This window comes from Mesoplodon densirostris, chromosome 7 (assembly GCF_025265405.1).
Source record: "Mesoplodon densirostris isolate mMesDen1 chromosome 7, mMesDen1 primary haplotype, whole genome shotgun sequence".
Lineage (NCBI taxonomy): Eukaryota > Metazoa > Chordata > Mammalia > Artiodactyla > Ziphiidae > Mesoplodon > Mesoplodon densirostris.
Window position 1 is genome coordinate 28,641,705 of NC_082667.1, and position 25,586 is coordinate 28,667,290.

The window sequence follows — 25,586 nt, forward strand, 5'->3', positions numbered from 1 at the left end:
GTTCCCTTTTCTCCACACCCTCTCCAGCATTTGCTGTTTGTAGATTTTCTCATGATGCCCATTCTAACTGGTGTGAGGTGATACCTCATTGTAGGTTTGGTTTGCATTTTTCTAATAATTAGGGATGTTGAGCAGCTTTTCATGTGCTTCTTGGCCATCTGTGTGTCTTCTTTGGAGAAATGTCTATTTAGGTCTTCTGCCCATTTTTGGACTGAGTTGTTTGTTTTTTGAACATTGAGCTGCATGAGCTGTTTATATATTTTGGAGATAAATCCTTTTTCCGTTGATTTGTTTGCAAATATTTTCTCCCATTCTGAGGGTTGTCTTTTCATCTTGTTTTTGGTTTCCTTTGCTGTGCAAAAGCTTTTAAGTTTCATTAGGTCCCATTTGTTTATTTTTGTTTTTATTTCCATTACTCTAGGAGGTGGATCAAAAAAGATCTTGCTGTGATTTATCTCAAAGAGTGTTCTTCATTTTTATAGTGTCCGGTCTTACATTTAGGTCTTTAATCCATTTTGAGTTTATTTTTGTGTTTGGTGTTAGGGAGTGTTCTAATTTCAGTCTTTTACATGTCGCTGTCCAGTTTTCCCAGCAACACTTATTGAAGAGACTGTCTTTTCTCCATTGTATATCCTTGCCTCCTTTGTCATAGATTGGTTGACCATAGGTGCGTGGGTTTATCTCTGGGCTTTCTATCTTGTTCCATTGATCTATATTTCTGTTTTTGTGCCAGTATCATATTGTCTTGATTACTGTAGCTTTGTAGTATAGTCTGAAGTCAGGGAGTCTGATTCCTCCAGCTCCGTTTTTTTCCCTCAAAACTGCTATGGCTCTTCAGGGTCTTTTGTGTCTCCATACAAATTTTAAGATTTTTTGTTCTAGTTCTGTAAAAAATGCCATTGGTAATTTGATAGGGATTGCATTGAATCTGTAGACTGCTTTGGGTAGTATAGTCATTTTCACAATATTGATTCTTCCAATCCAAGAACATGGTATATCTCTCCATCTGTTGGTATCATCTTTAATTTCTTTCATCAGTGTCTTATAGTTTTCTGCATACAGGTCTTTTGTCTCCCTAGGTAGGTTTATTCCTAGGTATTTTATTCTTTTTGTTGCAGTGGTAAATGAGAGTGTTTCCTTAATCTCTCTTTCAGATTTTTCATCATTAGTGTATAGGAATGCAAGAGATTCCTGTGCATTAATTTTGTATCCTGCAACTTTACCAAGATCATTGATTAGCTCTAGTAGTTTTCTGGTAGCATCTTTAGGATTCTCTATGTATAGTATCATGTCATCTGCAAAGAGTGACAGTTTTACTTCTTCTTTTCCAATTTGTATTCCTTTTATAGATTTATTTATTTAGTTAGTTTTGGCTGTGTTGGGTCTTTGTTGCTGCTCGCGGGTTTTCTCTAGTTGTGGCGAGTGGGGGGTACTCTTCATTGCGGTGCGCGGGCTTCTCATTGCAGTGGCTTCTCTAGTTGCAGAGCATGGGCTCTAGGTGTGCGGGCTTCAGTAGTTATGATGCACGGGCTTCAGTAGTTGTGGCACATGGGCTTAGTTGCTCCGTGGCATGTGAGATCTTCCCAGACCAGGGGTCAAACCCGGGTCCCCTGCATTGGCAGGCAGGTTCTTAACCACTGCACACCAGGGAAGTCCTGTATTCCTTTTATTTCTTTTTCTTCTCTGATTGCCGTGTCTAGGACTTCCAAAGCTGTGTTGAATAATAGTGGCGTGAGTGGACATCCTTGTCTTGTTGCTGATCTTAGAGGAAATGCTTTCAGTTTTTCACCATTGAGAATGATGTTTGCTGTGGGTTTGTCGTATATGGCCTTTATTATGTTGAGGTAGGTTCCCTCTATGCTCACTTTCTGGAGAGTTTTTATCCTAAATGGGTGTTGAATTTTGTCAAAAAAATTTTTTGCCAAATTTTTTTTTTTTTAGGCGTCATCAACTTACATTTTATTAGTCTAGTTTTATAACATTTGTACAGAAATGGGTTTTTAATTGAAATCAACTTTAGCATCGACATCTTGCTGCAACCAGAATCATTAGCTTTTTGAATTGGGAGGGACCCTAGGAGATGCTTCTCATTCATTCCCCAAATGCTCTCTGCAGCCTCCATGAGTTGGGCCATCTTCACACTGTCAGAAACGTTGGGTTTTGTTTGTTCTTCTTTCTCTAGTTCCTTTAGGTATAAGGTTAGATTGTTTATTTGAGATTTTTCTTGTTTTTTGAGGTACGCTTGTATAGCTATAAAATTCCCTCTTAGAACTGCTTTTGCTGGATCCCATAGGTTTTGGATCGTCATGTTTTCATTGTCATTTGTCTCTAGGTATTTTTTTATTTCCTCTTTGATTTCTTCAGTGATCTCTTGGATATTTAGTAATGTATTGTTTAGCCTTCATGTGTTTGTGTTTTTTACATTTTTTTCCCTGTAATTCATTTCTAATCTCATAGCGTTGTGGTCAGAAAAGATGCTTGATATGATTTCAATTTTCTTAAATTTACTGTGGCTTGAATTGTGAGCCAAGATGTGATCTTTCCTGGAGATGTTCCGTGCGCACTTGAGAAGAAAGTGTAATCTGCTGTTTTTGGATGGAATGTCCTTTAAATATCAATTAAATCTATCTAGTCTATTGTGTCATTTAAAGCTTCTGGTTTCCTTATTTATTTTCATTTTGGATGATCTGTCCAGTGGTGTAAGTGAGGTGTTAAAGTCCCCTCTATTATTGTGTTACTGTCGATTTCCTCTTTTATAGCTGTTAGCAGTTGCCTTATGTATTGAGGTGCTCCTATGTTGGGTGCATATATATTTATAATTGTTATATCTTCTTGGATTGATCCCTTGATCATTATGTAGTGTCCATCCTTGTCTCTTGTAACATTCTTTATTTTAAAGTCTATTTTATCTGATTTGAGTATTGCTACTCCAGCTTTCTTTTGATTTCCATTTGCATGGAATATCTTTTTCCATCCCCTCACTTTCACTCTGTATGTGTCCCTAGGTCTGAAGTGGGTCTCTTGTAGACAGCATATAGATGGGTCTTGTTTTTGTATCCATACAGCAAGCCTGTGTCTTTTGGTTGGAGCATTTAATCCATTCACGTTTAAGGTAACTATTGATATGTATGTTCCTATGACCATTTTCTTAATTGTTTTGGGTTTGTTTTTGTAGGTCCTTTTCTTCTCTTGTGTTTCCCACTTAGAGAAGTTCCTTTAGCATTTGTTGTAGGGCTGGTTTGGTGGTGCTGAATTCTCTTAGCTTTTGCTTGTCTGTAAAGCTTTTGATTTCTCCATCGAATCTGAATGAAATCCTTGCCAGGTAGAGTAATCTTGGTTGTACGTTCTTCCCTTTCATCACTTTAAGTATATTATGCCACTCCCTACTGGCTTGTGAAGTTTCTGATGAGAAATCAGCTGTTAACCTTATGGGAGTTCCCTTGTATGTTATTTGTCATTTTTCCCTTGCTGCTTTCAATAATTGTTCTTTGTCTTTAGTTTTTGCCAGTTTGATTACTATGTGTCTCGGCGTGTTTCTCTTTGGGTTTATCCTGTATGGGACTCTCTGTGCTTCCTGGACTTGGGTGGCTATTTCCTTTCCCATGTTAGGGAAGTTTTCAACTATAATCTCTTCAAATATTTTCTCGGGTTCTTTCTGTCTCTCTTCTCCTTCTGGGACCCCTATAATGTGAAAGTTATTGCGTTTAATGTTGTCCCAGAGGTCTCTTAGGCTGTCTTCATTTCTTTTCATTCTTTTTTCTTTATTCTGTTCCGTGGCAGTGAATTCTACCATTCTGTCTTCCAGGTCACTTTTACGTTCTTCTGCCTCAGTTATTCTGCTTTTGATTCCTTCTAGTATAGTTTTCATTTCAGTTATTGTATTGTTCATCTCTGTTTGTTTGTTCTTTAATTCTTCTAGGTCTTTGTTAAACATTTCTTGCATTTTCTTGATCTTTGCCTCCATTGTTTTTCTGAGTTCCTGAATCATCTTCACTATCATTATTCTGAGTTCTTTTTCTGGAAGGTTGCCTATCTCCACTTCATTTAGTTGTTTTTCTGGGGTTTTATCTTGTTCCTTCATCTGGTACATAGCCCTCTGCCTTTTCATCTTATCTATCTTTCTGTGAATGTGGCTTTTGTTCCACAGGCTGCAGGATTGTAGTTATTCTTGCTCCTGCTGTCTGCCCTCTGGTGGATGAGGCTATCTAAGAGGCTTGTGCAAGTTTCCTGATGGGAGGACGATCCTGTTCCTTTATTAGCAATTCTACTTGAGTTTGTTCTCAAGAAGTTATGGATTTACACAAAGGTTTATTTTATGATTGTTGATTGCTCTTTTGTTTATATTAAGGAAAATCTGAGAAACAATCTACATGTTTAACTATTGGATATTGGTATAATAAAATATCCTAAGATCAAATAGTATATATCCTTAAAAAAAAAAGCAAAACTAATACCGTTACCAAATTATGTGCATTTTGTGATTACATTTTTGTAAATCCAAGAATTCATATATATATGTATAATCATCAAATATCAATAGTAGTTATCACTACATAGTAGAGTTTTGAGTAATTATCTGTACTTTCTGACTTTATGCAATGAAAACTAGGACTGCTATAAACAAATCATAACCTCTCCTATTTGACTCCATATTTTGTCTCATTTTCTTCAGAAATATAAACCACATAACAATGGGACTTCTAATCAAAAGTGGAATTACATGAAAAATATGAAAGCTTTTATGGCCTTTCATAACGCTACACTGGATAAGGAAGTCACAGCAGCAAATTATGCTGGTATTTGTACATCCTCTGTGATTAAAGAAAAACACATTGATCAAGCAGTAAGTGGTTCCTTCCTACTGAGGACAAAATGAGGGGTGGGGGAATGGATAAGTTTCATAAAGCAAGAAACTTTTTTTCCAGAAAACCTTAAGTTCACACAAAATAAACACTGACTTGTGAGTGAAATCATTTAGACTCTGTGATTCTGGTTAGGAAAGAATGAAGGAATATTGATATTACCATCTTCTTATATTGTTTTGATGGCTCCCTATCACCATCACCATCTCTGGTTCATCATCAGCTCACCAGAACAGGCACGAAGCAGGATAATCACACATACTTCACTCCTACAGGTGTGCTTGCCACACTCGATGTCACTCCACTCCAGGAAGCATATTAAAATGCCAATGATTGTAAGTTGCTTTATATTACATTATACCAAGCATAGGGCTAAGTATGATATACTCTAATTTTAAAAGAAATAATTTCTCAAGTTTGGTCCTTTAATTTTTATTAGTAAGGAATTATTTGCACCATACTTTACAGATACCTGAGATATTTGTGGGTCAGTGGATCATGGCACCTTGCTATTGTTGATAATCATTGGCCTACAGAAAACTGAAACCTCATAATGTATGCACATTACAAGACTGCCCAAGACCCTCTTTACTGTTCCCCTCAGTCGTCTCTAAACCACTGCTGCTTCTTCACTCGTCATTCCCTGGCTCTACTGAATAAGAGATGTCAAATATACCATACCATTCTTCACGTCTCTGGTTTCAACTCTGCTATCCCCGCCGACCTTTTCTCCTTTGTCTGTGATCTCATACCTGTTAGCCAGTATGCTGCCAAAGACTGCTGAAGTCATCTTAAAAAGAATCGAGTCAACTTGAAAAGGCTCCAAAGATGAGACAATTTAAGCATCAATATGACTATTGAATGCAGTGGATTGACGTACATTAGATATGTTTAAATCCATATGTTCATAGAGATATTAAACAATAGCAACAACAACAACTCAATTTGTTACAATTAGATGATGCAAAGGAATGAATTTGTTACTTTGAAAACCAGTCAATAAAGAATCAAGCATTTATTTTTCCCTTCCTTTATGAACCGTACCTCAAGATGACACAACAGTTGACAAGAAGAAGCTTCACTTAGTAGAAATACCCCAGCTAATACATGAGTAATGTATGAGGAAATCAGAATATCATTATACTGTGAACTTTAATAAATTAATGGATCTAGGCAATGATCATCAGTAGCTACTAACATAACAAAAAGAGACAAAAGAGTTGCTCCTTGATAGAAATACACTGTACCATTTATGATGGGGTCTTGCCCCCCCAAATCTAACTGGAGAAAATGTACAATGAATAATTACAACAAAAGAAGAAAGAAAAAGAAATAAGGAATGTGACGATTCAGAGAGACTTAGAGGTATTTAAACTAATTATAAGGTATTGCCCTTATTCTCTTTCAAATAAATTGTAAGGGAGTGAGAGAACTGTAGAAATTTTTTTTTTTTTTGCGGTACGCGGGCCTCTCACTGTTGTGGCCTCTCCTGTTGCAGAGCGCAGGCCCAGTGGCCATGGCTCACGGACCCAGCTGCTCTGCGGCATGTGGGATCTTCCCGGACCGGGGCACGAACCCGTGTCCCCTGCATTGGCAGGCGGACTCTCAACCACTGCGCCACCAGGGAAGCCCTAGAAATTTGAATACTGACTGAATATTTTATTATATTAGGGTATTATTATTATTATTAATTTTAGGTATGATGTTACAGTTATGATAAAAGAGTTCTTATTTGAAATTTGGGAGGGATAAAACTTCCCAATTTTCAACAATATTTCTTCTAAAAGATTATAACTTTCCTTTCCTACTAGTTAAATGATAACCTATCTGATAGAAATTAATATGGTTAATCTGAAGAGTACAATAATATATCAATTCTGGGATTCACAAATTTTAAAAAATGCTTATCTCTCTTGGGCCTGGGAAAACCAACTCTCTACACAAAGGCTCTAAATCAGTAATTAATTCTTAACCTTTTCAGAGTTGTAGACCTCGTTGAGAGTCTCGTGAAAATTATGGATATTCTTTCCCCCCAAAATGCACATGTGTACACAGCACTTTTTGTATAAAATTTTAGGGAGTTTGTAGACTCCCCTTGAAATCCAATTTGGACATAGGGTAAGAACTTCTTCTCTAGGCCACATTTGCTTGGCAAGCTTAGAAAAGAAAAATAATATGAAGTAACTATTATATGCTAGAAAGCTACTGTATGTTAGATACTGATGCAATATTAGTTATTTTTACATAGATTATCTTATAATAAATAATATAACATAAATAATAAATATCAATATCAATAATTTATTAAATTAAGATTGATGGGGCCTCCCTGGTGGCGCAGTGGTTGAGAGTCCGCCTGCCGATGCAGGGGATACGGGTTCGTGCCCCGGTCTGGGAGGATCCCATATGCCGCGGAGCGGCTGGGCCCGTGAGCCATGGCCGCTGAGCCTGCGCGTCCGGAGCCTGCGCGTCCGGAGCCTGTGCTCCGCAACGGGAGAGGCCACAACAGTGAGAGGCCCGCATACCGAAAAAAAAAAAAAAAAAAAAAGATTGATGAAGAAACTGAATAATTTATTCACAGTCACACTAGCTATTATATATACAGTAAGTGTCATTGTTGATCAAACAAACTCCATGTTATAGACCATATTTCTATAAGGTCAAATGAACAGAGCAAGTTAGTCATTTCAATAAATCAAGGAAATTTTTTAGAGGAAAATAATTAGTCAAACCAATTGCTTGGTATTCTGTGTATAGAGCCAGCAGCTGACTTGCTGAACTTTTAAACTCTGTTTGCATTCTGTAGACATAGCCTAACCTAGGGAGCTACCCCAGTGTATTGCATTTTCCTTACCAGCAGCAGTTTAAATGTTGTGTTAAGGGTGAATGAAGTAACCAAAAATTCAGTTTGCATTGTGTACGTGTACCATTGCCAAAATAAAACAATTTGGGAATGATTAAAATAGTAGCACCACAGTCATAGGGATTGACGTTTTAATGAATGAAAATACATTTTCTAGATACTTTCAATAGGCTTCTTTAGTGTAATAAGAAATATCATTGGCACACGATTCATCATGAAGTCCATGTTTTTCTGTACAAATTATTCCGTATGTAGTATTCATTCAATTCCATCTGAGAGGAGATGTTTTAATTTTCTGCCTCCCAGTAATTTTTAGGAAAATGGAAATCAGATGTGCATAGAGAGAAATCCATAGTGGAACTTAAGAATTACATCTTCAAAAGTATCATCTAAATGTTGGCTTTGAATTGAGGTAGCTTTAAGTATTTAAATGGAATAGTTGAAGAAATATGACAAAGGCAAAAAACCCAAAAACTTGGAATCAGAAGTCACAGCTTTGTATTTCAGCTCTGCCACATACTACTTGGATATCCTTGGATTAAAAACTTCCCTCTCTTAGTTTTTGTTTTCTCATCTGTAAGTTGAGAATGATGATATTAACTCTGGCCGTACTTAACTTTTTTAGCCTCGTGAGGAACAAAGCAAATCAGAGAGTCTATATAAAAGTGCTTTAAAATGTTCATGCATATTCAAGAATAGAGAGACTAGTTCAGTGAATACTCATATACCTATCATCCAAATTCAACTATTATCAAGGTTTTGCAATATTTACAAATCCTAGACATGATACCATTTCACCTCAAACTTAAGCATGCACCTGTAAAAATTTGACCATTTTCTTACATTACCATTATGCCATTATCACCTAATAAAATTAACAGTAATTTTTGGCCATCTACTACCCTGTTCATAATAAAATTTCCCAGGTTTCCTAAAAAATTCTTCTTATGGTTGGTTGGTTTGAGTCAGGATTCAAACAAGGTCCCTATGTGACACTGGTCACAGAATCCATTCTATAGAATGCCTCTTGTTTGGATTTTTCTGTTTGCTTCCTATGGCATCCTTTAACCTGTTTCTCTGGCTCCCATAATTCCTATAAAAAAATTTAGCACTGGAGTTTAATTATATTTATGTTCAGCATTTTTTGGACAAGAATCTTCATAGGTTTTACTGTGTATTTCATATTTATCACTTATTCAGGGATGCAGTGTGGATTTTCCATGGGTTCAGGTGATTACAACCTAATCTCACATCAAAAAACAATTCCCAATGACTTTTCATTTAGTGTTGCCTTTTTTGTGATCTTTGCCTAAATCAATAATTTCATTAGAAGTTTCAAAAGGGTCAATTTTAGAAAGTTCTATTACTTTCCCTGACATATATTAGCTGAGCTTTTAGTGTAAGGAAGAACTTTACCTCTTCAACTAGGTATTTGACTGCCCAGAGATACAGTTTGTAAAGGATGGTAGGATAAATGCTTAAATTGTTCTATCTAAATTATCTATTGTAGTATAGCAAATCACCTGAAAATTTAGTGGCTTAAGCCAACAACCATTTTTATGCTCTGAGTCAACAATTTGGGCTAGATTGAACTGGGCAGTTCTGCTGGTCTTGCCCAGGGTCACTAATGTGGCTGTAGTTATCTGGTGGCACACCAGTAGTTTGGTGGTGCTATGGTGTCTGAATGGTCAAATCACATGTCTGGTGGGGGCCTTAGTTCTCCTCAAGGCTTCTTAAGTAGGCTAGCTCAAGTGAGCTCACATTATGGTCTCAGACTTCCAAATGCAGCCAAAAAAGAACAAGCTGAAATGTGCAAGCACTTCTTATGCATCTGCTTGCATCACATTTGCTAATGCTACATTGGCCACAGCAAGTCACATGGCCTTGCCCAGATTCAAGGAAAGGAGGAAAGAAGAAAGAAACTCTTATTTCTTGATTGGAGGAGCAGCAAAATGACATTTCAAAAGGGCATGCAAACAAGAATGGGATGGTTTTACTATGGCCATCTCTGCAAATAATCTGCCACAATTTCTAATGGCCAGTTTCAGAGTTGTAAATTGGTGCCAGTTTACTTCTAATGGACTCCAGTAAGTAGTGGTTTTCTTTTTATCTGTTTGTTGGCTTTTTTTGTTGCTTTTTTTTTTTTTACTTATATTTTTAACATGATTATGAACTCATGGGACTTTACCTATTCAAACATATTTGAAGTGTTTTGGTTATAATTTTATTTTACTCCCAAATTGTCCCACTTTGGGCCAGTAGAATGTCCTTCATGTTGGCACCTCTGTCTTTTTTGACATAATGCCTTTACTTTTGGATGGCTTCTTTTTTTCTGGGCACACAGGAAATCCTTGCTTCTCTTGTATATTTCTTGCCCCAAATCTGGAATTGGCCATTCCTCCAAGAAACTCTGATTCTGGATACAAGTTATACTCATTGATGTTGAATTGTCATTGCCTCTAGGCTTTTTCAGTCAACAGCGTTTGGAAATATTTTGCTCTATAATACAATAGTTATAATTATAATATAATTGTAATATAATATAATTATATTATATTATATAATAATTAATAATTAGAGAGCAAAGTAATGCATTCATGTTGAGATTTCAAATTTAGCATTTGGGGATCATAAAAGTGCTTTATTTGTATGGTAAAGTATTCTACAAAAGTGCTATCATAATTTCTATGCATCCAAATAAAAGCATCTTTACCTCCATTTTCAGGGATACTATTATCTCTCACCCAGTGGAAAGAAAAAAACAATGCTCTGTTTGGCATGTGGGCAATCCATGAGAGCAGAGAAGAGACTGAAACAGTTGCTTCCAGGGCTGCCATTCCTCTGTGCCTCAGGCTCCGAGACCCAGAAGCCCTTCTCACAAGGACCTTTCAAGGTCATAGATGTGGCCAGAGTATGTAACGGTCTGAGCTCTGCTAATACATGTGTGGCATCAGTTTGGAAACTTTGATACATTCATTACTTGCCCTGCACTCAAGTTCATCTCCACTCATCCAATTCATCTTTCGTTGATGCACCTTTACCATTCCACCTGCATTGATTTCCTTTTCCCCACTGTAACTTAAAATACATTATCTATTAATAGTTCGATATACTCTTTGAAGTTAATTGGGCTCTTCTGCAGCTTTAATCATCTCCTGACACCTTGCACTACTCCCTGTGTTGCTTTTAGATGAGGAAGTAACTGCAAATCTTTACTTAATGGAGTAGCTTTTTGCCTATATCCACAGGGTAAACTCCTTTTTTCCTAGTATTTTCAGGACTAATTTGATCTGTTGTTGTTAATGACTCTTCAGGTTGGGTGCCTGAATTCATGCATTCATGTCTAATACTATTTTTTTTTATAGCTCATGGAGAAAATAATCTCTGCTGCTTTCTTGTGATCTTAATTTAAAATGGCACCATTTAAAAAATCCTTTCCTTCAAGTTTAGAAGTGAGAAGAGCTAAGAGGAACTTACACAACTGTATAAAAAGGAGGAATTCCTTAGGGGTGGGAACCTTCCACCTGCTGTGCTCTTCAGGGCTTGCGGGTCTTATTCCCAGGTCACTGTCCTCTCTCCCCTAAACCTGACACACATTGTAGAAGAGCAGGGTAGTTATGGTTGCAATAAACATCAACTGAAACAATAACTGAGGGAAAAGGGGAGTCAGTCCTCTGGGAAAGCCTGCAGGCATTTGGCTTTGCTTTGGTGACAGTAGGGTTGTGTTAAGGAGGTGGGGATGACCTGATCGGAAAGAATCCCCAGTGTTAGAGCATCTTGGACACAACTTCTCCCTCAGGGCAGCTTCCTGAGTAGCAAAGAAAAGGAAAAGGTGAAGTGTGGCGTTCACCACCCTCATTATCATGTGGTTAAGGATACACTCATTCCCCTCCTCATTAATCAATATCTGCCACCATAGGATGGCATCATCCTAAAGTTAAAAATTAAGAGAATATCTTTACTACTAGTGTCCACTACTTCAACCCCAGGCTCTCTCTGGCCCTGGCATCCTTCTTCCCCATCTCCTGTCCAGGGGAAGGCAAAGGAGAAAACAGGAGAAGGCCAGAAACACAAGCCAGAGGCTCAAAGTCACCTAGAGACTCAGTGACAGGGCTGGGAAGAGAACTGAGGAGTTCGGACCCAATGTCCTTCCCACTACAGCACCTAATACTTTCAGCATATGAAGTGAACATTTCAAAATTTAGATGCCACACCCATGTACACACACAAATCAAGAGGCTGAAGTATAACAAAATAATAAAACTAAAAGAAAAAAAGTTTGAGTTGATCTATGTTGTTGTTCTTTAAAAAAAAATCAGGCTGATTTATCTTCTTATGAGGCTGAAAACACTTTAAGTTATTATGAAGAACGTCTGTTATCTTTACGGATGAAGACCTGCACGCAAGTTGTATCTCATAGTGGCATGGCGGTTACTCACCAGAAGGCAGTGAAAATACTTGCATACAAAAATGGAGACGGATATCGAAATGGGAAGTTAATTGTGGCTGGAACATTCCCCATGGTAAGTGGCTATCACTTAAATGCTTCTCGAATCATCAGAGGTAATGATCATGGTGATTTCTCTGACAAGAAAAAAAGCAGTGAGATTGAGTGACAAATATCCCTGGCCAGTTTTACCAATTTAAGCTGCTGAGATCAAGATCTCTGTTTTCATTAAGATGTTATTTTTGATTGTATTTCTTCGGATACAGACTTAGAAAAATGAGAAACAGAAAGCCTTTTTTGCCTTCCTTCCCCTTCCAGCTTCAAGTTGTATGTCAGCTCAGTATCCTAAGAGATACCACCTCCTTTATCATCTGGAGAATCGGAGCACTAATTTGTTGATAGGGGGTTTCATTTCATTTTCAAATTGGAGAGGCAGGAGTTGCGCTAGGAGGGAACATGTGATTTCTGTCTTAGAGGCTGCTCCCCACAGCCATGGGAAGGGAGGAGGGTCCCCAGGGCCCAAACCCAGCCTTGTCCTTCCCTTGCATGATGGTTGTCTTGTGTCTGTACATTCTGGCCAATACCTTTAACAACATATTTTACAAGCAATGTTAAATATGATATGGAGTTACCCTGGAGACTTCCTTGCAAATACACACACACATAATCGTTCACTCACCCCTCTGAGTACAAATAGATTTTTTATTAAGATATTGTTGTTCAATGGACTAAGCAAAGGACAAAAGTTAGCGACTCCAGAATTCACCCTGGGACCCTCGCTTTTGTGGTCTTGGGCAAAAATATTAACCTTTCAGCCTGATTTCCCATCTGCCAAATGGAAGTAATAATGTGTCAGTTCTTGGTTTAAAAGTCAAGTACTCATTTATTTTAAAACAGTTCATCTGAAGTGTTAGAATAATTTTATTCATTCTTAAAGCACACAATTGAAAGTGAATTTCTAGGTTTACACTTCTTTGGAAATAAATACTCTGATGATAAAATGTATTAACATACAATAGCTTCTGTGTTAAATTTTTGGAGCTAAGAATTTTCACAGCTGGATTGGACTAATTTGTGAGATTATGTAGGACAATCCAATATCAAAAATCATCTCTAATCAAAGATCAAGTTGGTGGCTATTGCTTTCTATTTTCTCAAATTAAAGGATTTTCTCAGAGTTCTAAATTAACACACTCGTCGTGATTATTCTCAGTTCTACCACTATTTCTTCTCAGTTCCTTATAGCCTGTGTTTTTTAGCTACTTGCAGAATGCACGGAACAACTTGGTCTTGCCAGAGCAGCCTCCAAAGTATATACCAAAGATGGAACCACAATCCTTTCCTTGTGGGATTTGGTTTTATGGGCTCTTGATAAATCTTTTATCCAGAGAGACTCTGAGGGACAAAAGGAAGAGGCAGCCCCTGTTGGAACAAAAGAGACACCTGTTAAAAGTATGGAAGGTTGGTTACATTCTACAGGATTTAGCTGATTCTACTTATGTTTGATCATATGAAAGTTAAGTGTAATTCTTGCATTCAGTCACCCCTTCGAGAGTTAAAAAAATCATAGTAAGCTACTCATATGAAATTCTCATAATGTTTTTACCTTGCAGAATAATAAGAAAAAATTTTAATGTAAATTTGATTTCAGCCCCAAAACATTCAATAAATTGCCTAGAATTTATGAAACATGTTTGACAGTTTAGCTTCTTTATGCAACATGAGCAGGTTCTGTTCTTAAATTCAGAACCAAAACCAACTGGAGACCGCTTAAGAAAGTGGGACTAGATCAATGCAAATCTCTTCCTACTATTAGAAGAGAAGGTGTCCTCTCTACACCTCCTGTCCTCCAACTCCCCTCCCCCATCTCCACTGCTCCTATGAACTCCCAGAAGCTACAACAAATGCACCCCTATCACAGCTCCTAGTGCATTGTGTTATAATTATCTGTCTACATCTTTGTGCGTTTCATTAGACTAGGTACAACTTAAGGGCAGGGCCTGTGCCCCCAACAATTTGGTAAATGAAAAAGAGTCTTGCTAGCAGTGATTCAGCGGTTGTCTCAGGTTTCCATTGTTGTGTTGCGAGGCATGGTTTAGAGGTTAAGAATCTGTGTTTTGGGGGCTTCCCTGGTGGCGCAGTGGTTGAGAGTCCGCCTGCCGATGCAGGGGACACAGGTTCGTGCCCCAGTCTGGGAAGATCCCACATGCCGCGGAGCGGCTGGGCCCGTGAGCTATGGCTGCTGAGCCTGTGCGTCCGGAGCCTGTGCTCCGCAACGGGAGAAGCCACAACAGTGAGAGGCCCACGTACAGCAAAAAAAAAAAAAAAAAAAAAAAAAAAATCTGTGTTTTGGAGCTGAAAATACCAGGGTTCAGCTCCTACCTGTCACTTGTTAGATGAATGATCATGGGTACTCTCTGTACCTCAGTTCCCTCATTTGTAAAATGAGGACACTAACAGTCACGTGAATATATACTAGTTCAGCCTTCATAAATATGAATGTGTATTCATAAGAATATATATGAATATGAATATATATGCATATGAATATATATCACTTAGATTAATGCCTGGTTGATACTTAGCAATTTCATAATATTAGTTATAATTATTGTGTGTAGGATTAAGTAGGAAAAACCCACTCCTTCCTGTGTGTCTCTCCTTCATTCTCATACTACTATCCCATTCACAACGCTTCTGACACCAGACCTGTGGGGGTTTTTCCCACACCAACTCCCACACCATCTAGCTGGATGTCCTACAATTTAACTCAATTCTGACACTACCTACCTGGAGATAAGGTCAGATCCCACAGGTTAAGGGCCCAGTATCACAACACTGCTTCCCACTTACCCCATTTCAGAGGTCCAGACCTGTGCTTCTGACTGAGTGGCTATAAATTGGCTCCCTCCTCAGGTTCAATTAATTTGCTAGAGCATCTCACAGAACTCAAGAAAACTGTTTACTTACTGTTTACCCATTTATTATAAAAGGATATGGTAAAGGATACAGATGAAAATCCAGATGAAAGAGAAGCATAGGGTAAGGTACATGGGAAAGGGCATGAAGATTCCGTGTTTTCTCTGACACTCCACTCTCCCACCATCTCCATGGGTTCACCAAACCAGCTTTCTGAACCGTGTACTTTTGGGATTTTTATGGAGACTTCATCCTGTAGGCATGATTGATCATCAACTCCATTTCTAGTCCCTCTCTGGAGAATGGGGAGTAGGGTTGAAAATTCCAAGTTTCTAATCATGGCTTGGACTTTCTGGTGACCAGCCCCCATCCAGGAGCCCACCAAGATTCATCTCATTAGAACAAAAGACACTGCTAGCACCCAGGAAATTCCAAAGAATTTAGGAGCTCTGTGTCAGGAATTAGAACAAAAGATGCCCCTAAGACTCTTTACCACTTAGGAAATTACAAGAATTTTAGGAGCTCTGTGTCAGGAACTGGGGGCAGAGACCAATATATTTTTCTATTATTTTATAATGCTATTATTTGTTTGGTTTTCTAATGAGTTTTAGAAAGTAATTATGTGAATATTTAATGCCTAGCTGATCACTAAAGCATATAATTCTGCCTTTATTTGGCATGTGGAATATCTGATCTCCAGGTTCTGGAAGACTTAAAATTTCAAACATTCTTCTTTCACATTCTTATTTAAAACCTGCTTGGAGGTAATGTTATTCATGCAGGTCTACCAAGAGGGTATAGCCATCCCTTCCCCTCATATTCTAAAGGTTATCCTTGAATCAGGCAGGGGAATTAGCTGGCTGTCCCCTTTACTGAATCATAACTTGGAGTTATGACATCAGTTTGCATTGAGGAAATTAAAAGAAACAGGCATCAATCAAAAACTCAGTGTCATGCTTACTATAAAGGCGGTGGTTAAAGGCACTGGCTCTGGAAGCAGATGGCCTTGATTCTAATTCTGGCTCTGCCCCCCACCTGGCTATGTGACTAAATCTCAGTTACTGTACAAAAGAGGAGTGGACCTACCTCAGAGTATCATTTTGAGAATTATATACAATAAAGTATATAGAGGTCTTAGTAAAATGCCCAGCACATAGTAAGTTCTCAATATGTATTAATTATATAGTAGGATACTGTTTGCTGTATCACAAATAACCCCTTTATGGAGACCCTGAAATAAATTTCTCTAAGATCTCAGGACCAGGAAAGTTGTATCTTGAGGAATTTATCTCTCTCTTTCAGCCATGTGTATCTTCAAATGTTGTTTTTCTCTTTGCTTTAGCCACAAGGATTCTCAGCGCCCAAATAGTGCTTTATCTCCAGCAAATAAAAACAGTGTGGTATTCATGTCTAGTATCATAATGATGATAAAAATATTATCTAGCATTTTTTGGATGCTTGCACAATTAACTAGACCAAATATTATTGTAAACACTTTCCTTTTTATAATCATCCCAACAGCAGAATGAGATAGATACTATTAATCATTTAATTGATGAGTTCTCTGAAGCACCTTATCTCTGGCTTTGGTCTATTCCTATACTCCTTTCCCCCTTCCTTGCTTTTTTTTCTCTTTATCCCTTTTCAGAGTAGATATTTTGGTAATCTACCTCATATTTTTTTCATAACTAGATAAAGTGTAAGAAAGGAATTAAAATATATATTTACAATAAGATTTGTTTAAATTATTTAGTTGCATATGAAGTTTCTGATCAAATTTATGTATTTGCATCTGGTTTTGGCATTAACCTGTATAAATCAAGTCATTAATGAAGAATAAAATATTTTGAATAAACAAGTGAATTCAGCAAACAAATTTATTCATTATTCTTTGAACAATAGTAAATGTGTCATTTGTTTCCCAGGAACCGTAAGAATGAAAGTGAAAACCAAATTATTTCCAAAGTCTGTGACATCTGATAGTTTGGATGATATAGATAAGTCTTTGCTCACCCTCATCCTCAGAAATCCTATTGCCATCTGGGTATCTTGTGGTGAACCATTTCTAAGTCCGAATGGTAAGTGTTTTGTTTTTGCTTTCTTTCAAGCAAGTGCATAAAGAGAGAGAGAAATACATTTTTTGTCACCATAAGAAAATCAATTAAATGTGTATAATGTCAACATAATAACATCACATTTATGCAAAGAACGGGAGGTTCATCAATTAAGGTGTGCACAAGGATAGCTATACTCCTATATTTGCACAATTGCCTGTTTTTTTCTTACTGGAATGGAGTATTCTGCATGGAAAGTGTCTAATTTCATTGATAAAGAGATCCTTGGTCTATAAGACTGAGAATAATGATATACATTAGAAAATAAAAAATGAGTTTAATTCACACTGAAGACGACCTGTCTGCACATTTTCATTTTTAAGAATTGCACCCTTTAGGCAGTAGGTGGATGTTTAAAAAAATGAATGGTTCCAAGGAAGGCTTTCATCACCTCCAAATAGTTTGTGGAAATAGAAAATGAAATATGGCTATTACATATGGTAAATCTATATCATAAAACAGCACTGTTCTTCTTTTTCCCCCTCCATTCCATAAAGAAATGCCTTAAGCCCTGTCATCTTTCAAATGAAGTTTCTTTCAATGACTCTTACCTTTTAATTACTTGTTTCTAATTGAATCTGTTTCTTGGAGCAGAAAGTTCTTTATAAATGATTGGCTTGCATGATAAATTACTGTTGATAAGAAGAATGCAAGATAAAATATCATGTATTTTTTTAATTCTAGCTTTGAAGAAAGCAGAAAAAATAGAAAAACAGAACTGGCTAAAAAAGGACAACATTTTGGCTGATCTAGACACTATGAAACACAAACTGAGACAGTTAAAAGGTCAGTATGAACTAAATCAAGTATCACCATGTTTAATTCTAAATGTAACCTTAATTTTCTGGTAGTTTTTTTTTACCTTTAGATACCAGATGTTTAACTGAATATTATATATTGTGTTACAAAAGTCACTTGAGCAAGTCTGAAACCTATTAATATATCTTTTCAGTACTGATTTTATATTTGTAAATTTTATATTAAAATGAATATCACATGATTTATATATACATTTTTAAAATTTGGAGGATGTGTGGATCATATAACCACCCTACTGGTTTTGAAACAATTCCTGAACTGACATTTTATGGACTTTGGAATTAGTCATTAAACAAAACTTTCTGTTATTTCCTAGGTATTGCTTGGGAAGAAGTTTTGTTAAATAATCTGAGTGAGGAAGTACTAAATTCTTCAAAGATTAGTGTCTTTATCACAGAAGGGAGCTATCTTGTTATGCGGCATAAGATATGTTATTCATAGACAAAGTGATTGATTGACAATATTTGTCCTCTTCTTCCATTCTCTTTGTCACAGAATCTTAAGTTCCTGATCTTATATTATTCCCAGCACTTCAGACACCAAATGATTCTGTGGGGAATAAGTATGTTATGGACTTCAGTCTAGGAAAGAATATATTTCAGGCTCTGTAACTGCCGTAGCAGGATTTCAGCTCCTGAGTATCTGTACTGTCTGGTGTCAGAAACATGTGAATCTTACTTCAATAAATAAGACAATTGGTCCTAAGTGCACTAGACAGCACTCTGGGTTGAAATGGCTATTTTTCAGTTTTTACCAAAAGAATTATTGGGTCTAACTGAAAAGCATCTGTTACTATTGCTAACCTCTACTACTCCAACTACTTGCCGCTTTCACTTGAATGTCCCATAGGCATGTCCAAAACTGAAGTTAACACGTCACCATATAGTGACCATACCACCATTTCATTTCATATCTTACCACACCAATGCCTCCTTCATTTCTTCTGTGGGCATTACCACAATCCACTCAGGTGTTCCATCTCAAGGAGCTGGGAGGCATCCTTGGCATCTCCCACTCTCACTATCTCTAAGCAAATATCAGTAAGTCTTGTTGCTTTGAATCTGTTTTTTCAAATGAATTCTAAGGGTCTTGATTCCTGCTGTCGTTATCCAAGTTCAAGCTATCGTCATCTATTCTTTGGGTTACTGGGTCAGCTTTCTAACTGGTCTCCCTGCCTCCAGTCTTGACAGTAGTTTCCATCCTGTTCATAATAGTGACATTCTGGAATGGGAGTGATCATGCAAAAATGCAAAGGTGTTATGGTACTCCAGGCATAAAACCTTTCAAAGTTCTTATTATCTTTATGGCAAAAGTGAAACTCCTTAATGTCGCCCTTCATGATCTGGTTCTCTGGAAACTTCTCCCTCCCCTTACTTACTCCTCTCTACCCATTTGGACTTTTTTTTCAGTCCCCCAGACTTATCATGTGCTTTCTTAACTCTGAGCTTTTGAAACAGTTCAGTTCCCTCTGCCTCAAACTTTTCTCTCTTCTGTTCTCTTGGATGGTTTCTCATTATTTACTTTTCAGCTTACTCGTTATTTCTCCTAAAAGTCTTCCCTAACATTCTAAGTCAGGAATAGTGTGGTTTGTCATACCCTTAACTTCCCCAGATAGCACTTATCACTTTATTTTACATACCTGATCATATGACTGTCTCTCCTATGTTACATTATAAATTCTATACCCTTCTAATTTGTTCTCTGAATAGTTGTAGAATTATTTAATTAAAGAATAAATGGAATTTCAACCATCCACTCCAATGAGCTTTCTAAGCTCTATTTCTTTATCAAATTAAATCAATAGAAAGTAACATATTAAAAATAACACCTGGCAGAGCTACTTTTACTGAATTCTGATTTTATATTATGTCTTTAGCTTTTATTATAATTAAGTATTAAAAAGGTATTTTAAAGTTCAGTTGTCATCGTCCACAATATCACTGTAGAAAACAGTCTTTTTAGTCAGATGGTGTCCATTATGGGGAAATCCATTAATGCAGTTTCTCTTAAAATTTAGTACTAAGATAAATCTTGTCTCTACTGCTAAACTGTTATGTTTTCTGCTATTAAATGTAAATTCATTGCTAATGTATAAAATACCTACTGTGAGGATGGTCTTTTCTAGTTGCTGGGATTAGGAGGAGAAATAATAACAAGTTTAAATTCAGTAAACTGCCATCCCTGTTGGATTGTGAGCTTCTGTTTTTTTTCTTTTTTTTAAATTCAATCATTTTATCATTTTTTAACATCTTTATTGGAGTATAATTGCTTTACAATGTTGTGTTAGTTTCTGCTATATAACAAAGTGAATCATCTACACATATACATGTATCCCCATATCCCCTCCCTCTTGCGTCTCCCTCCCACCCTCCCTATCCCACCCCTCTAGGTGGTCACAGAGCACCGAGCTGATCTCCCTGTGCTATGAAGCTGCTTCCCACGTATATGGAAAATGTTATAAGAAAATAAAAAGTAATTTATTCAATACATTTTTGTTTTGTTTCTATTTGTTATTCTTACCTACATAAATGATAGTTTATTATGAAAATCTTTTGTGATGATATTATGTCCCTTTATAAAAGTTAGAGTGCAAATGCTTTCATCTTCTTAAGACCATTAGAAACAAGTTGACAGAAAACAATAATGCATATGTTTTTTGCTCTTTCTTATATTCAAATCCTGGCTCTTTAACAGTGTAAATGATAAACTATTGGAGAGCTGTCTTTAGTTGAGCAAAATTTTAGTGTTCAAAATTCATTATAAATAAAATATTTATTGAGATATTATCCACAAGAATTTATGTGGATAAATTAATAAATTAATGTTGTCTGTACATTATGAATAGAGTCAGCTGAAAACTATATTTGGCATAAATTTGTGTTATGTATTTTTCTGGTGCCACTGTGCTCTTCTCCAAAACACGTTGCCTAATGGCATTGTCACTGTAACTCATTGGCTGTTAATTCAGTTATGTTTTCTCCATAACCATAAATTGCATATGAATGCTTATTAGGTACATAGAGTTCTGATTTCCCTGAAAAGTCATTTCTGCCACCTATTTTTATTGCTGGATCTATTTCCACAAACTTGAGCTTTAAGAGCCCAAATGTGTTATCCTCTACAAATACTGAGTTATTTTCAAAAGGTTTTGTTCATAGTCATGGTATGAAAACCTGCACATTATAAGTCTCCTGGCAACAAAATTAGGACTTAACATCATTTCAGCATTTCTATTATTTTATCCACTTAAGTGTTACTTTCTCAAAAAAGCCTTTTCTGACACTTCAGACTAGGTCAGCAACCTGTTTTACATGCTTTTACACACCCTGTACATCCATGGTGCAACACAGTTACAATCAGTTATTGGTGTAATCATTTCCTTGACATTTGCCTTCCTTACCAAAGTGTAAGCCTTTGAGGCAAGGACTTAGTCTCGAACATGTTTGTATTTGCACCATCCAGCACAATGCCTGACTCATACCTGGTGTTCAACATAGGTTTCTAGAAGGAACATCCAAGAGAAAACATTATTTGTACTTAAGAAGTTTCGAGATCAGTCTGAGACTCAGTGCTCAGTATATCTTCAACCCAGAAAAAGAAAACTATTTAATAAGTGTGACCTTTAAACCTTTTTATAATGATTTAAAGTGGTCTAGCTGAAAGAATGCATAAATTCAAATCACCACACTTATTAACTTATGCCTGTGATTCTTTAGAATACACCATTCCGATAAATATTTTCTCTTACCACAGCTTCTTAAGAGCCCAGAGGACACAGCAGAGGTGTCAGAAACTAATCGTGTTCACAGGGTATTATTAGATAGGAAAAAAAAGGCCTCCTGTCTCTTGGGTTAATATTATTTTAGAAATACTTAATCCCCAGGCTGCTAAACTAATTGTGGGGGAAAGGCTTATTATTAGTGAAGAGAACAAAACATATGTTCCATGACTGGAAGAGATGATGGGCTATATAGGTCATGGATTCTATTTGACTAAATTACCGCTGAACCATATCGTGGATGAGAGGTTGGGGCCAGTGTGGAAGTCAGCGTGTTATCTTTCTTTTCCATCTGTACACTGAGTATGCATATCCTGGCTATTTAAAGCCTCAAGCTCCCATATGAAGAGACATTGTTAGATCTTATTACCTTAGGCATCTTTGCTTTTATGATATATTTAGTATTTTACCCTCTGCTCCCAAGTGAAATGATTTATGCATAGAAAGCCAAACCAATTTATTTGAAATCGGAAAGCCTATCATCAGAAACATTTCCAGAGACTTCTTTCCCCAGGGCGACGGGTAGCAGCATGTCAGCCAGCCACCATGGTTCCCAACAAAAGCCCTGTGCAGCCGGTGGTAGTGGAAGGAGGCTGGACTAAGCAGACTCAAGAGGAAATTAAACTCATGGACCTTATAAGACATAGAGAGGTATGATCTTTAGGACTCCAGACATTAAAGACTCAGGCTCTTTTATAAGCTTTTAAAAGTACAGTATTGAATTTTTAAATTATGCTATTAATATATTCTCGGCATCTGGTCAGTAATGACCACATAAGCATATGCCAAGCATTGAGTTGGCATTTGGAGAGTAACTATCTAAGACACAGCCAGCTCATATGAAAGTCTGTTTTGTTTGAATGGAGACCAGAAATTATGACCTTAGCAAAGAAGAGAAAAAGGCCCAGTGGATATGTACAAAGGTAATTATAATAAATGTAGTCAAGTTGAGCCTTATGGCTTCATTGCTCATCACTCCTAAGGGTATGTCTCAATATGTAAAAAGAGGAAGGAGCAAACTACTAATTTCAATGGAGACATTCAGAAGTGAGGAATTCAAAAAGAAGTTTCAATCCAATTGATTAATCAGACAGGATTGCCAGACATAAAAAAGTCGAGAAGAGAAAGGTCAGCTGTTGAGAGAGGATTGGGGATAGAGAGACCTGGGAAAACTTTTGCTTTGTGAAGTTTTTCATCAAAATGATGTGTTCTTATTTAATAGGGTTTCTCAAATCATGAAATGTGTTCAATCTAAATCTTAGGCGAGTGCCCAAGTCAAGGTTACTAGAAAAAAGAAATTGACATTGCTAGAAATATGACTTCTTGCCAAGCTAAGAAGGATAAATCACTGACCAGGGAATGAATGCAAAGCATTGAACTAAGACATGCTTGAAGTAGGATGAAAAGCTGCCTGGCAGGGATCTGGCAGAATATAAAGGTGGCTGCTGTATTTTAAAAGAGAGTAAAGATTTAAACAATAGTCATGTACATTCCCTTAAGCATTTCTTGGTTAAAGGAAATGGTGCTGTGATTCTAATCAAAAACTCATTTGTTAGACGCAGAGAAATCACTCAGTAGGAGAAACGCCATGCAAAAATCCAAAAACATATCTCTATTTATTTCTCCAAATTATAAATGAAAGTTAAGTGCTTTGCCAAAATAAGTGCCTTATTATTACTACTCTAATGATTATTATTGCTTACAATGATGCATTGAAGCAAGGGGAATTTACAGAAGAGTCAGTGATAGGAGAGGATAATGTAATTCCTAAATCTTTTTTCAGTATGATGTACAATTATAAGATATTTCTTTCAGCATATTCTACACACACACACACACACACACACACACACACAACAGACAATTCTCTAACCATGGCATTCTCTGGGCTTTTCTTAACAGGCACAGCTTTCTGAAGTCCAAGAACTGCAATCCAAGAGAAATTCTCCAACTGCACCAAAATGTATATCATTTAAGAGGAGCAGCTTGTATAAGCAACCCAATGCAAAACGAGTGTGGATTTACCTAAATGGAGGCAGACCTGAAGATGGCACTTATGCCCGGGGCAAAACTATTTCAGAGGTAAACCTAGTGTGAAAGGAGAGTGTTTTATAGGCCTGTTTTCAAATTCCAGCTCTGACATTTATAGATTGTTAGGTCAGGCAAATTATTTTACCTCTCTAAATCTCATTTTCTCATCTCTAAAATGGGAGTAATACTTTCCTCACAGGGTGGAGTCCAATGCTGTCTGACATAATGTGTGCATCAGAATATGACACTTGGCCGGCAGAGAACAATGACAATTAAACTCATTACACCCAAGTTTAGAGTAAATCTAAACTTTAAGATAATTTAAAATAGTTTTCCTGTTCCATTTTAAACCTAGTTCACAAAAGAGTGATTATTCACTGGATATGTTCCCCGTGGGGAAAACAACAGTATTCACTAGAGGAAATCTATCATATTCTTGTCACCCAGATTCCTGGAACTATGGCAAACTTTCCACTTTCCAGAATTAAAACATTGACTAAAGAAAAGATGAGTAGCAGTCATTTATTGTTTGCAATATCAATGATACAATTCTAAAAGTTGACATTTTGTCTTAGTCTTTAAATGAAAACTTTAGGTACCTAATAAATGGATTTTGGTAGAATTTTTAAAAGTCTTATTTGTTGCAGTGATATCTTATAATAGTTGTTTGGCTTTATTATTTGTGAAATGTTTTTATAATTTTTTCTGGGACAAGGGGAAGTCACATAAAGGTGAGATGTTGGTTGGAGATGGAGGGAAAGGCAAGACAGTGCAACAGGCAGGCCTGGAGGAGTTCATGGAGGCTGATGGGGGCATCTAGAGTGGCAGGGGCACCTCAGAGGAGTTGTGCCCCTGAAGCTTGGTGATTTCAAAGTGTGATGGAGACCACTCCTCTTTGACAAGGACTTTGGATAAGAACTGTGAAAGCAATTGCATCTCAGAAGTTGACAACCAATTTGCTGTATTTGAGAAAGAAGAGAGAAAAATGCAGACAATAAATTCAAAACTAGGAATACAAGTAAAGGAACTTCATACACATGGGGAAGAAAAAGGAAAGTGATTTTTTAAAATGAGTGAAACTTGTTCAGGAGAGAACACCCTAGAACAGTTTCTATAACAAACCTGAAATGTTTCTTCCTTGCTGGTTTCTTTGAAAATCACAGAGTTTATATTGCAGATGTTAAGTCTTAAGATGCATGTAACCATTGCAACTAGAACTGATACATTAGTGAGGGAATATGAAATGATTAATAAATAAAAAGTAGAGCAGGGACGAGGATTAAAGATAGCCTGTCAGACTCAGGATAGCAAAAACTTACCATAACTTTTACAAAAATTACATATACCTGGTGAAAGAATGACTTTTTGATTTATGTGACTCTCATGTAACATATAAAAGGCATGCCATACATATTATTCCATGATCATATAATTTTTTATGAACTTTGTACATAAAGGGCACTGTGCTAGATGCTGTAAAGTATTATCCTAATTTATGTGTGTGAAAAGAGTTTGAAAACTTTATAGTGCAGTATAATTGACAGGTTAACCTCAGTAGTAATGGTAGCAATAGGAGGAATAAAATGACACATGATCTATGTTCTCATTAAATTCATACTTCCAACTGGCAAAACATTTGAAAATATATCAAGCTTTACTTAGGTTTATAGAGAAATGGGCACTCTCATGTCGATGGAAGTAAAACTTTTTGGAGGACCAGGTGGCTATACAAATCATAAGAAAATGCACTTCT

The 25,586-nt window shown here is 36.8% G+C and overlaps 1 protein-coding gene across 1 annotated transcript in view; it reads left to right on the forward strand.

Annotated features, from left to right (window-relative positions):
• DCDC1 (doublecortin domain containing 1) overlaps positions 1–25,586 on the forward strand; it is a 472,935-nt gene that overhangs the window by 442,440 nt on the left and 4,909 nt on the right. Inside the window, 8 exon segments of the mRNA XM_060105173.1 lie at positions 4,673–4,843; positions 10,451–10,636; positions 12,045–12,248; positions 13,432–13,633; positions 17,017–17,169; positions 17,890–17,991; positions 22,317–22,453; positions 23,705–23,884. Of these exon segments, the coding sequence (XP_059961156.1) occupies positions 4,673–4,843; positions 10,451–10,636; positions 12,045–12,248; positions 13,432–13,633; positions 17,017–17,169; positions 17,890–17,991; positions 22,317–22,453; positions 23,705–23,884 (1,335 nt within the window).